Source organism: Tursiops truncatus, chromosome 17 (assembly GCF_011762595.2).
Source record: "Tursiops truncatus isolate mTurTru1 chromosome 17, mTurTru1.mat.Y, whole genome shotgun sequence".
In the NCBI taxonomy this organism is placed as follows: domain Eukaryota; kingdom Metazoa; phylum Chordata; class Mammalia; order Artiodactyla; family Delphinidae; genus Tursiops; species Tursiops truncatus.
The window spans coordinates 75,404,598-75,417,589 of record NC_047050.1 but is presented as its reverse complement, the minus strand read 5'-3'; the positions used below and the strand labels follow the sequence as shown (position 1 = coordinate 75,417,589).

General features: G+C 49.2%; 1 protein-coding gene across 9 annotated transcripts in view; it reads left to right on the top strand.

Moving 5' to 3' along the window:
- Positions 1–12,992, top strand: part of AGO2 (argonaute RISC catalytic component 2) — a 110,959-nt gene that overhangs the window by 55,218 nt on the left and 42,749 nt on the right. For 7 of the 9 annotated variants that reach the window (XM_073794795.1, XM_073794797.1, XM_073794796.1 and 4 more), the window contains one exon: positions 6,878–6,998. The exons of 1 other annotated variant lie outside the window; for it this stretch is intronic. In XM_073794795.1, the coding sequence (XP_073650896.1) occupies positions 6,878–6,998 (121 nt within the window). One more of the 9 variants, XM_073794798.1, reaches the window with a different exon arrangement.

The following is a 12,992-nucleotide window of genomic DNA, read 5'->3' as shown; positions in this document are numbered from 1 at the left end:
CGCTGGTCCAGACTTCTCAGAAGGTGGTTTTGTGTATACATGTAAATACAAATAACGCCCCATATACCTTTGACCCACCAATTCTACTTCTAAGTGTTTATCCCAAAGAGAGATATGTACAAGGATGTCTAATATTGTGATGGCGAAAAGCGAGAGAGAAGAGAAGTCATTTCTGTGTCAGCCAATGAGGATGGTTAAGTAAACATACTGTGGAATACTGTGAAACGATGGACAGCAATGGAATGGAGCTTCACAGTATGAATGCCACGTCCGGAAACATAGACAACTACGTGGCTTGTTAACATCACGTTACAGTACATGATACGATAACATTTCTATTTCTAGACTTGCTGCCACTTTGTATATAGTGTCGAGGAAAGGTGTTAAACACGCGTCCTGGGAAAACGGCAAGCTCCAGAGCCATGTGTGTTTAAAACATAATACACTGTATTCATTTTATGTACCTGTGTATTTATATCAATGCATAGGTTTAAAAACAATAAGGGTGCTTCCGAGAAGAGAACTGAAATGAAGAGGAGGTCAGGCGGACTTGGAGCACTATCCGTGTTGGAAATTCACAGTGAGAATGTGTTAACGAAAAAAATCTGTGTGATTAGAAATTACCAGAAGAATACATTAAAACATGTTCAGTGACCTATTTATTTTATAACTGGAAGTTTGTATACCTCTTAATCTCCCTCACCTATTTCACTCATCCCCCCTGCAACCACCTGTTTGTTCTCTATGTCTGTGAGTCTCTCTGTTTTGTTATGTTTTTTCGCTTGTTAAGTGAAATCATACAGTATTTGTCTGACTTCTTTCACTTAGCATAATACCTTCTAGGTCCATCCATGTTGTTGAAAATGGCAAGATTTTGTTCATTCTTACGGTTGAGTAATACTCCAGTGTATGTATGTATGTGTGTGTGTGTGTGTGTGTGTGTGCGTGCGTGTATGTGTGTGTGTGTGTGTATATATATACACACACACACACACATGCACGCACACACACACACTACATCTTATCCATTCATCTATTAGTGGACACTTAGTTTGCTTTCATATCTTGGCTATTGTAAATAATGCGGCCATTAACATAGGGGTGCACGTATCTTTTATATTGTGTATCTAATTAGTGTTTTTGTTTACTTCAGAAAGATATCCAGAAGTGGAATTGTTAGATTGTATGGTAGTTTTTAACTTTTTGAGGAACCTCCATACTGTTTTCCATAGTGGCTGCACCAATTTACATTCCCCCCAGCAGGGCACAAGGGTTCCCTTTTTTTCCACATCCTTGCCAACACTTTTTGTTTGTTGTCAGCCATTCTGATAGGCGTGAGGTTATATCTCATTGTTTTGTTTTGCATTTCCCTTATGATTAGTGATGTTCAGCATCTTTTCATGTGTCTGGCCGTCTGTATATCTTCTTTGGAAAAATGTCTACTCAGGTGCTCTGCCTATTTTTAATCGGGTTGTTTGGCTTTTTGATGTTGAGTTGTATGAGTTCTTTGTATATTTTGGATGTTAACCCTTTATCAGATATATTGTTTGCAAATACCTTCTCCTATTCAGTAGGTGGCCTTTTCATTTTGTTGATAGTTTCCTTTGCTGTGAAAAGTTCTTTCGTTGGAAGTAGTCCCATTTGTTTATTTTTGCTTTTGTTTCCCTTGCTTAAGAAGACAGATCCAAAAAAATACTGCTAAGATGATGTCGAAGAGCATACTGCTGATGTTTTCTTCTGGGAGTTTTATGGTTTCAGGTCTTAGATATAAGTTTTTAATCCATTTTGAGTGTATTCCTGTAAAAAAAGTAGTCCAGTTTGATGATTTTACATGTAGCTGTCCAGTTTTCCTAACATTGTTTTTTGAAGAGGCTGTCTTTTCCCCACTGTATATTCTTGCCTCCCTTGTCATAGATTAATTGATCGTGTAAGTTGGGTTTGTTTCTGGGCTCTATTCTGTTCCATTGATCTGTGTGTCTGTTTCTGTGCCAGTGCCATACTGTTTTGATTACTGTAGCTTTGTAGTATAGTTAGAAATCAGGGCGCATGATACCTCCAGCTTTGTTCTTAAGATTGTTTCGCCTGTTTGGGGCCTGTTGCATTTTCATATAAATTTTAGAGTTATTTATTCTAGTTCTCTGAAAAATGCCATTGGTTTTTTGATAGGGACTGCACTGAATCTGTAGAGTGCCTTGGGTAGTATGGTCATTTTAGCAATATTAATTCTTCCAATCCATGAATGTGTCTTTCCACCTGTTTGTGTCATCTTCAGTTTCTTTCATCGGTGTCTTATAGTTTTCTGAGTACAGGTCTTTTACCTCCTTGGTAAGATTTATTCCTAGGTATTTTACTCTTTTTGATGGGATTGTTTCCTTAATTTCTCTTTGTGATAGTTCGTTTTCAGTGTATAGAAATGCAATAGATTTCTGTATATTAATTTTGTATCCTGCCCCTTTACCTAATTCATGTATTAGTTCTAATAGGTTTTTGGTGGTGTCATTAAGATTTTCTATATATAGTGTCATGTCATCTGCAGACAGTGACAGTTTTACTTCTTCCTTTCCAATTTGCATTCCTTTTGTTTCTTTTTCTCATCTGATTGCTGTGGCTGGGACTTCCAAAACTATGTTGTATCAAAGTGGCAGGAGTGGACATCCTTGTCTTCTTGTTTCTCTTCTCAGAGGAAATGCTTTCAGCTGTTCACCATTGAGTGTGATGTTGGCCGTTTGTCATATTATGGCCTTTGTCATGGTGAGGTATGTTTCCTCTATACCCACTTTGTTGAGAGTTTTTAATCATAAATAGATGTTGAATTTTATCAAACGCTTTTTCTGCATTTATTGAGGTAATGATGATTTTTATTCTTCAGTTCATTAATGTGGTATATCACATTGATTGATTTGCAGATATCGAAACATGCTTGCATCTCTGATACAAATCCCACTTTATGGTGTATGATCTTTCTAATGTATTACTGAATTTGATTTGCTTACATTTTGTTGAGGATTTTTGCATCTATGTTTATCAGATATCGGCCTGTAATTTTCTGTTTTTTGTGATGTCCTTGTCTGGTTTTGGTATCATGGTGATGCTGGCCTCATCAGATGAGTTCGGAAAGCACTCTTTCCTCTTCAGTTTTCTGGAATAGTTTGAAAAGAATAGGTTTAACTTTTCTTCAGATGTTTGGTAGAATTCATCTGTGAAGTCATTTGGTCTTGGACTTTTGTCTGTTGGGGTTTTTTAAATTACAAGAATGCATTTTTTTAAAAGAGAAAACTTCTCAGAATTTTGGTAACAAGGCAGACAAGCTGCCAGGGAGTGTTTCAGACTCTCTGGATTAGCAGACATGTCCCGTTAACCACGAGGCAGTTTCACATCTGGCCACTGACACTGCAGTGTGTGGCTTGTGCCTCTGTGTCCTTGTGTGTAAAATGGAGGTGGTGTTGACCTCCTAGGTTACTGTGAGGACTGAATGAGTTGTTCCGTGTGCAGCCTGGCAGAGAGTAGGTGCCAACACGTTTGCCATTGTCATCTTCACTCTACGTTTTAATATGTGGATCATTCTGTAAGGTACTGAGCACATAATGAGTCTCTAGAATGTGTACAGATGGTATCTGGGGGCTGTTGCCTTTTGAGTGAGGTCAGGATCATAGCTTGAGAATTAGGTTCAGGAAAGGTGTGTGTCCAGGGAGCCAAACTGATGTAGTACAGGAACTTTGCTTTCCAGTGGTCAAACTTGATATGAAGAAAGAACTAAACACAGACACTTGAGGAATGACATGTGCCCAGGTGGTTCTGCTCAGATATCTCTCAGCAGTCGCTGGGGAGAATCTGGTCCAAAAAAGTCCTTGAGCCTAGAAAGGGGTGGGGGGGGGGGTGAGGAGAGTTACTGTTTAATGGGAACGGAGCTTCTCTTGGGGAATAAGAAGTAGTTCTGGGCATGGATGGTGGTAATGATTTTACAACAATGTGGATGTCCTTGATGCCCCTGAACTGTACATGTAAAAATGACTGATGACAAATTTTATGTTATCTGTATTTTACCACAGTTAAAACAGAGAGAGAACGACAGGAAGGCACTGGCCAGCCTCTGGGAGTCCGCCTGGGCTGATAGAGGGAAGGGACCTTCACATTTTAGAATTAGTTGCTATCAGGTCATAAAAATTAAGCAATGATCCCTACTAATGTTTTGCAAAAGATGATACAAGATGATCAAGCGGGCCATCGAGGCACAGGGACATGGTGTGGGTAATGAGGATGCTTTCTCTTAGTCCATGTGGTGGTCAGGGTTGTGTACCATTAGTCACCCGAGCAGGATTGCTTCGTAGTCCCTCAGGGTAACTCCAGAGGTCATGACTGAACAGCCTCCTTCTTTGAACAAATATTTACTGAGCGCCTGGTGTGCCAACCTGCCAGGTGCTGGATGGTCCTGGGTAAGACGTGACTCCCACCTATAGTTTGGTGTGTAAGTGGAGTCACCATGCCAACAGTTGAATTCAGCTGAGAACAGTAAGTGTTAGCGTGGATAAACGTTTTGTGTCGTGTGGGCTCCATTTATTGCTTTGAATACTAGATACCTGGTTGCCTCAGCACAAGGTATTGAGAAGTATTCTTTGTCCTCTCTCTTCTCCTTCTGTCATCAATGGAACGTCTGTATGTCCGTGGGTCTTTTTCTGGGCCCTCGATGCTTTCCTGAGTTCTGCTTGTCTGTTCCTCTAGCACCACACTGTCTCTGTCATGGTAGCTTTTACGTCCACCAGGTACCTTTTCAAGAGTGTGCTTACCAGCCTTTATCCTTCGTTATTTCCAAATACATTTTAGAATTAGTTTATTAAATCCCATCAGATAAAAATTAACCCCTCTGGGTTTTCATTGGGCTTGAAGGAATGGATTTGTTTGCAGAATTGAATATTCCTGTCCATGAATATGGTATATCAGTTGGTTGGTTTGTTTCTTATGGTGTTTCCAACTCCCAAATAAAAGAGTTGTGTATGCCACTTGGAACTAGTTGTCCCCTATCCCTTATTACCTACACACTGAACTGTGGGGAAGTCCGTTTCTCATTGCAATGTACTTTACTGGTCCCTTTAGGAAGGACCACGTTGCTTTGGCTGATCTGCTCCAGTCTTGGGAGAGAGGAGCAGTGGAGGGTGGGGCTTCCTCTTATTTTGTTCTGCATCTGTGTTTATAAGTGAGATTGTCCCGCGATCACCTTGTTGCGTTTTGAGATAAAAGTTTCTCTAGCCTCATAAAATGAGTTGGGGCGAGTGCCCTCCTAATTCAGTTCATGATAAATTTGAGTTCAGTTGGCGGATTTGTTCTTTGAATGAGGGCGGGACTCCCCAGTGGAGCCATCTGGAACTTGAGTTGACTGTGAAGTCTTGACCAAGAAGATGGGGTCCTTGAAGCTTGGGGGGGAGTGGTCTGGAGACAGCGTGGAGGAAGGGGCCACCTTGTGTTGGGTGGCCCAGAGTAGTGTGTGCAGCAGCAGGTGAGACTGCACCCTGGCTACTGGTCAGGGGCGGCGGGGATGGAGGTCAGAGCTGCACCTAGGGCTGTCCTTGTCCTGCTAGGGCTGTGACCTCCCAGTTGGTGCCTTCTTGGTGAAGCCAGCAAAGCAGAGGCTCCGTCTGCCCCAGGGGCTCCCCAAGCGGTGGGTGTTGGGGCAGGATTAGCTGGGTCCCCGGAGACCCACCTCCTGCAACTAGCACCGTTGAAAGTCAGCTGGGCAAAGCCAGTTTGAATAAGCAAACCCTTCTTAGGCCTGCTTTTCTCATTCAAGGAAAAGAATGGAATGAATTTCTGGTTCTTGCGTCCTGAAAGATGACCAAGGCTGTGTCCCAGAGAAATACCCTTACGGCAACAAGGCTGAGCTCAGATGTGCGTCCCCCTCCTCTGCCCACCTCCCCTTTCCCTGCTGTCAGAATCCATCTCCCTCTTTACCACATCCCATGAGCTGCTGTTTCCTGATAATGACTGAGATTTTGAGCCTCTAACAGTCTGTTTGCTACCAGTCCTTTGCATGTTTCCCTTACGAGGACCTTTGGGGACCAGGCAGGCACCACAGCTTTTCCTGTGTGTACTTTATCAGAGTCGGGTGAGTTCATGGGACACGCTGACAGAGATGTTCCGGGTGGGGCTCCCTTGAAGCACAGAAGTACGGAGAGGGTGGCCGGTGGGCCTGGCACTCACCTGGGCCTTGGGGCCCGCAGGAGAGCTGAGCTGTCCCTGGTCATCGTGGTGCGTTTCTCTGCTGAGCCGTGGACAGATAGGCAAAACGGGGCGAGGTAGGGCCACTGGTCTGCTCGGTCCTCGGAGCCCCACAGAGAACAGCTGCTTCGTGCTCGCCGGGTTCCTGCCGCTCCCGTTCACGCCCGAGGAGCAGACAGCCCCAGAATCTTCGTCGCTTACAGTAGCAAACCTCCACTGCACGTTCAGGGTCTTCGTGCCGGAGCCCAGACTGAAAGGGCAGCGGTACCCAGGGCGAGCTGTACAGCGAACCGCAGGAGCCCGAGGCCCCGGCCGAGCCAGCCCGCGGTGTCGGCGGGGTGGGGGACACTCTGTGTGCAGGTCGCACGTGGCAGCCTGTCCAGCAGCTTCCGGAGCAGGAGCCCCGTCCGCTAGTCTTCCGTGGATGCAGCGTGCGCAGTGCTGGGCGGGGAGGGGCTTCTCCCATGCTTGAGTCACTAAATGAGTGAGCGTAAACCCATGGAAGGTTCTAGTTTGATTTCTTATACAAGGAAGTTGAAAGTCACGTTTTTAAAAGGAGCCACGGGGCTTATAAAATTGCTTAAAAACCAGTGTCAGAAGAATGTCGTCCTTGTGTGCCATTTCCCTGATTTTATTGATGTTTTGCTCGAATTCTGTCTTGTTTCAGGGAAATAGTGGAACATATGGTTCAGCACTTTAAAACACAGATCTTTGGGGATCGGAAACCAGTGTTTGATGGAAGGAAGAATCTCTACACAGCGATGCCCCTTCCAATTGGGAGGGATAAGGTGAGCTCACAGAGGTGGGTTGGATCGAGCAGTGTGCGAGAAGTAAAGTCCGTTGTCCTCTTGTCACACACTGAACCACTTCACCCAGGAGGAAGGAGCCGCTAATTGGTCGTGTGCTTCATCGTGAGATCCACAGAAACTGCCTTCCGTGTGCCGTGGTTTTCAGTGGCAGAGGGTTAAGTTGTCTAAGTGCAGAGAAAGACGTTGAGAACTTCTTGAAACCACTAAACTTTTAAATGTAAAGCACACACGTGCACGCACATGCCCCAAACCAGCACCAGACAGGAGCCTGGATGACAAGGCGGGGCTGTAAAGACCTACGGAGAAGTATGTTTGCACAGGTGAGTGTGTGTGGGACAAAGGCGGTAAAACACACAGCCTTCGTTCAGCCGTTCAGCCGTAGCCAGTGATTCATCTGAACTGATGCTCATAATTAGTCAGCCTGGGAGTAGCGGTTGGTTTAAGCCTTTCCTTGTTGTCTTTGTCCTTACCGTGGTTTTATTTAAAAAGCAGTGAAATTTCTGCCCAGAAGCTCTTACTTCTTGGCCTATCTTTCAACCAATGGGCTGCTCTGGGATGATGGGCCTTGTTTATAAGAGAGGAGGACCAAGGACGGCTTGGAAATCATTTTTACCCGTACTTTAAAAAAAAACCCAGACTCGTAATTTAACAGTTATCCCAACGAGACTGTAGAATCTGATTCCCTTCAAGAATGACCCACGCAATCAGCTTCTTAGCCCCAGGGTCCCCGAGAGGGAAGACAGCTCAGAGCTTAGAGGGTCTCCTGCAAGTTCTCCACAGACGTGTGTTTGCTCTTGCATTTTAATGACGATCCGTCTGAATGGCCACAGCAGCGGGGCTGGCTGGGAAGTGTGATGAAGTGTGACGCTCAGATAGGAGGAGTCGTTAGGGCCAAGGGCAGGCCAGTGGTGATAAGGGCTCTGTCCCCGCAGGGCCTTGCTGTGATTCTAGGAGATAACAGTGGTGCTCGGCCCAGCCCTGCCTGGCTGGTGGGGGGGGTGGGATGGGGTGGGGATTGACATGGTTTTGAATTTGGAGGAGCCCCAGGACCCAGTGCCTGTCAGCTGAGCAGTCACCCCTTGCTAATTAACATGCTCTCCATTTGAAATGTGTGAGTTATAGAGTTTTGTGTTTAATTTGCACATTTGTTTTTGTTTAAACTTCTATAAGAAAGAAAAGCATAAGGAGTTTATTCACAGTTTTGTCTGTACATATTTATAATTAGATACTAGGAGGGGCTAAGGAGTATTTTTCCTTCAGAAGGGGTGGGGAGGATGTATGGTGTTCAAATTTGAGACACATCGTTGTGGACGTTAACACGGGTTCTAGGGTAATAATAAGTCTGATCCGAGGCCTGGCTTCGCCCTTAACTCGTGGTGGGACCTTGGGTAAGCTGCTCACCTGCCACCCCTATAAAATGGGGAGATGGTATAGACACTACCTCCCAGGGGCCTTGTGACAATTGAATGGGTGAACACACCCCAAGAAAAGCTTCTCCACCTTCAGTGTGCCTCCTGCAGCCCTGGGGCCTCTGCTAAGTGCTGGTTCTGGTTCAGGGTCTGGGGTGTCTGCATCTCTAAGCCGCTCTCCTGGTGATGCCTGTAGAACACCTGGGACACAGTCCACACTTAGCAGATGCTGATAGGTGCTGTTGCTGGTCCAAGGGTTCGCATCTATCGTCTTGACCCATGTCCGTGTGGACGCCCTGATGCCCACAGCAGCCCTTCGTACGTATTGCCAAGACTCAGTGGGCATCAGTGTCTCTTAAATTGAGTCCCACCCATCCTCATCCTTTTTTCAGGTGAGCTGAGAGGACCTAGCCAAGGCCACAGCGTTTGGTTAGTGTGGGTCTCCAGATTCCAGACCCCTCCTTCCAGTTGTCTTTAAGGTTCTGTCAAATATTCGTGAGATGCAGAAATTAATCTCTTCTGTTTGAGAGCTAATGTAAGATGTTAACCTTTTCTATTTCCGTATGTTCACATCTTGGAGCAAAGTGTCATCCTTTTTTTTTTTTTCATTTTACGTTTGCTCTCTTTTCTATACAGTACTTTTCTTTGTGTCATGGGCACTTTTGTAGTAAGAGAAGACATCCTTTAATGTCCCGGAAACCCTGTGTCTGCTAGCGGCTGCCCGGGGGCCGCAGGTGGCTCTGCACAGGTCTGTGCACAGACTGTGGCCCCGGGCCCTTACTCAGGGAAGGCAGCTGTTTGCGATCTACTCCTGCTCTCTCCTACTAGCGACCCCCCCGCCACACGCACATGCACACGCACACGTGCGTGCACACGCGCACGCCCCTTGATCCCAGCCCTGTCGTGTCTGGAAGACCCGGTGCACCAGGCCAGCCCTTCCCTACCCACGTGGAGACCGAGGAGTCTGTGAGGGCCGTTCATGGTCTGGGGTTTCACTTCTGGACCCTCTGCAGCAGGAGCATGACATGAGTTGCAAAGGGGAATGTGTGTCATTTGTTGGCCTTGTTGCTGGGTCCAGCCCTCCCCCAGCGGGTCTGCAGCTTCCTGGACCTACAGCCTCTATGTGTTTATTCAGGGAAGGTGTGAGCGTCTCCTGAGAAGGAAGCGCCCCGTGAGGCCAGGCACGAACTCGGATGGGTAGCAGACCCTGCGTGGAAGGCGTTCCAGCCTTCAGAGTCCACGGCGCCCCTTCTCCCCCTGCACCACGCCCCGGACCGCGAGCCGGGCTGCCTGTGCCCCGCTGGCCACTGCTGACCTGGGGTGACAGGCTGGAGAGTCTGAGCAGGGTGGTGAGGCCTCTGCACTTGGAGGGTCGCAGGTCTGAGGAGGGGCAGGAGGGGAGGGCAGAGGCGGTGGGGGCCAGGGAGCCGTCCTTGGGGCCTCCTTGGCGAGCCCACAGGTGGAGGGTCTGCCCGGCCTCGTTTGCCCCTCAGGCAGTCCTGCTGCCTTCGGACTGAGGGTCCCTCCAGTGAACCTGTGGCAGTTTTTTTTTTAATAAATTTTATTTATTTATTTGTTTGTTTGTTTGTTTGTTTATGGCTGCGTTGGGTCTTCATTGCTGCGCATGGGCTTTCTCTAGCCACGGCAAGCGGGGCTAACTCTTCGTCCTGGTGCGCAGGCTTCTCATTGCGGTGGCTTCTCTTATTGCGGAGCACGGGCTGTAGGCACGTGGGTTTCAGTAGTTGTGGCTGGCGGGCTCTAGGGCACAGGCTCAGTAGTTGTGACGCACGGGCTTAGCTGCTCCGCGGCATGTGGGATCTTCCCGGACCAGGGCTCGAACCCGTGTCCCCTGCATTGGCAGGCGGGTTCCTAGCCGCTGCGCCACCAGGGAGGCCCAGGCCTGCGGCATCTGTCAGCGAGCTTTGGCCTGTTGGCGGGTCGAGGTGCTCGGCAAGCACGGCTCCTCAGCCGCGCAGCCCCTCCCTGGACCTGTCGTTCTCCTGCCGCCGTCGCTGAATTCCCGGCCGTCTCCCAACGCTTTGTCCCGGGTCATCTGAGGACGGGCTGCTCGTTGACGGGATCTGTTGCTGTGCCGGTCACAGAGGACCTGCGCCCCCAGCGCCCTGTGCGCGTGGAGCCGGGCAACCCCGAGGCCCTGCCAGCACTGTCACTCCGTCCTGAGGGATGGATGGCAGCCACGTCTGGACAAGCAGAGCCCGCTGGGCGCCGTGGCTGCCGCTCCCTGGCCGCGCACGCCTCTCCTTGCTCTTGTCGGTGCTGCTTCCGAGCTGCACGGCGGCACCAAGCGGGACTCTTCCTGTCCCAGTTCTCGTCTGTCGCCCTGGTGGCGTTCAGACAGAAGGGACTGAGTGTGTGGCTGTGGTCTGCCTGGAGACATTGACTCTCACATCTGCCTCACCGTTTTCCAGGCCTGGGGTGGCGTCCCTGCTAACGTTGTCCATATTCAAAAGCTGGCAGTGGTCGCCTTCCTGTGTCGCAGCTTCTGGGCTGCCGGCATCCTCGGTTGGCACAGGCATCTGTGTGGCGCGTGGGCTGCCCTCCTGTCCCGTATTACAGACGGCACCCAAGGGAGCCACAGAGGTTACAGAGCTGGGAGCCCGCACACTGCCCTTGGGTGCTGCGTGGTTGGGGCCAGAGCTACAGGGTGCTCAGAGGTTGGAGTGTCTTGGTGTGTGGAGCGCGTCCAGTGGCCGGCAGCCCAGACGGACATGAGGACTGCTCTTGGGCTCGTGTCACAGCTGAAGCCCGGTGCCACCCTGCCCCTGGAGTGACATTTCTGTTGAAATCTCCATCATCCCTAAGATATTAGATGCCTGTACCAGTCGGCCTCTTGAGACGTGACTGACAGAGAATGTTGTAGAGCCTAGAGCTTATTCTGTTCCCTTTTTATGGGGGCCAAGAGGAGGCTGGTCTAGAATCTGTTTAAAAATAGAGGACTTCGGGCTTCCCTGGTGGCGCAGTGGTTGAGAGTCCACCTGCCGATGCAGGGGACACGGGTTCGTGCCCCGGTCCGGGAAGATCCCACATGCCGCGGAGCGGCTGGGCCCGTGAGCCATGGCCGCTGAGCCTGTGCGTCCAGGGCCTGTGCTCCACAACGGGAGAGGCCACAACAGTGAGAGAGGCCCACGTACCGCAAAAAAAAAAAAAAAAAAAAAGAGGACTTCGTGGTGGTGCAGTGGTTAAGAATCCACCTGCCAATGCAGGGGACACGGGTTCGAGCCCTGGTCCAGGAAGATCCCACATGCCATGGAGCAACTAAGCCTGCGCACCACAACTACTTAGCCTGTGCTCTAGAGCCCGCGAGCCACAACTACTGAGCCCACGTGCCACAACTACTGAAGCCCGCGCGCCTAGAGCCTGTGCTCCACAACAAGAGAAGCCACCACAATGAGAGGCCCTCGCACCGCAATGAAGAGTAGCCCCTGCTCGCCACAACTAGAGAAAGCCCACACACAGCAACAAAGACCCAACGCAGCCAAAAATAAATAAATTACAGAAATAAATAAATAAATAAAGGAAGGGTGTTTTAAAATAAATAAAACAAAAATAGGAGTACCTTTTGCTAAAGGAAAATATGCCCCTCTGAATCCCACTCAGTTGGATTATAGAGGCATTTTTAAAGAATGACATTGACAAGCGTCTAATTAGCTCCGGTTCACAGAATTCTTCTTTAGATGCACCAGGTGCTGCTGGGTGGAGACGTGTGCGGTAGGCGTGAAGTGCCCACTGTACACGTTGGTGTGTGAGAAGGAAACTAGCGTGCGGTCTCCACCCACCTGTTAGCCGTGTCCTTGGTGCACCATGTCTGAATAGGCGGAAGTGCTTACCCCCTCTGCTGACGCGCGAGCAGGTCTCTGCTGGTCCACGCTCAAGCCCTCCCCCGCACCCTCCCCCATGGCCACCATCCTGATGACCTGGGTTAAATGGACCCTTCCTTGACTGGTTTTATCAGCTGTGTGTGCATCTTTAACATGTTTTGCCCTGAGGCGAGTCATACTGCAGTGTGCCCCTGTGGCTTGCCGCTTTTATTCAGTATTAGATGCTTGAAATCCATCCATTGTGAAGAACGTGTTCCTTTTTCCCTGCTCTGTTCTCCCTTCGATGGACCTCGGGCCGTTTCCATTTTGGGGCCGTCAGGCTTGGTGTGTGGGCCTGTGCTGGAGCACACCTAGGACACAGGTGTGCAGGGGGCTTTGGTGCAGTCTGGTTGCTGCTCTGGTGATGTCTGGATGGGCTGTGGCAAGTGCAGGAGGGAGGGAGCCCCTGCGAGTGCAGAGTGAGCAGAGGAGCTGAGCACAGGCTGTCAGGTGAGAGGGGGAAGGAGGGCGTGAATGAATGAGCGAGGCTGGTGCCAGGACCTCTCGCCCCCGCCCCGCCCCGGGTCATCACGTGGTGAGTGGAAGGGCCTTTGACATCAGCCCAGCTGGCTCCCAGTCCCACGTCTGCCCTTTCATGGTTGTGTGGCCTTGGGCTGGACTGTCAGTCTGAGGGTCTGTGTTTTTTGTATAACGCATGGTGAACAAGTCTCCCTTGCTGGGATTTT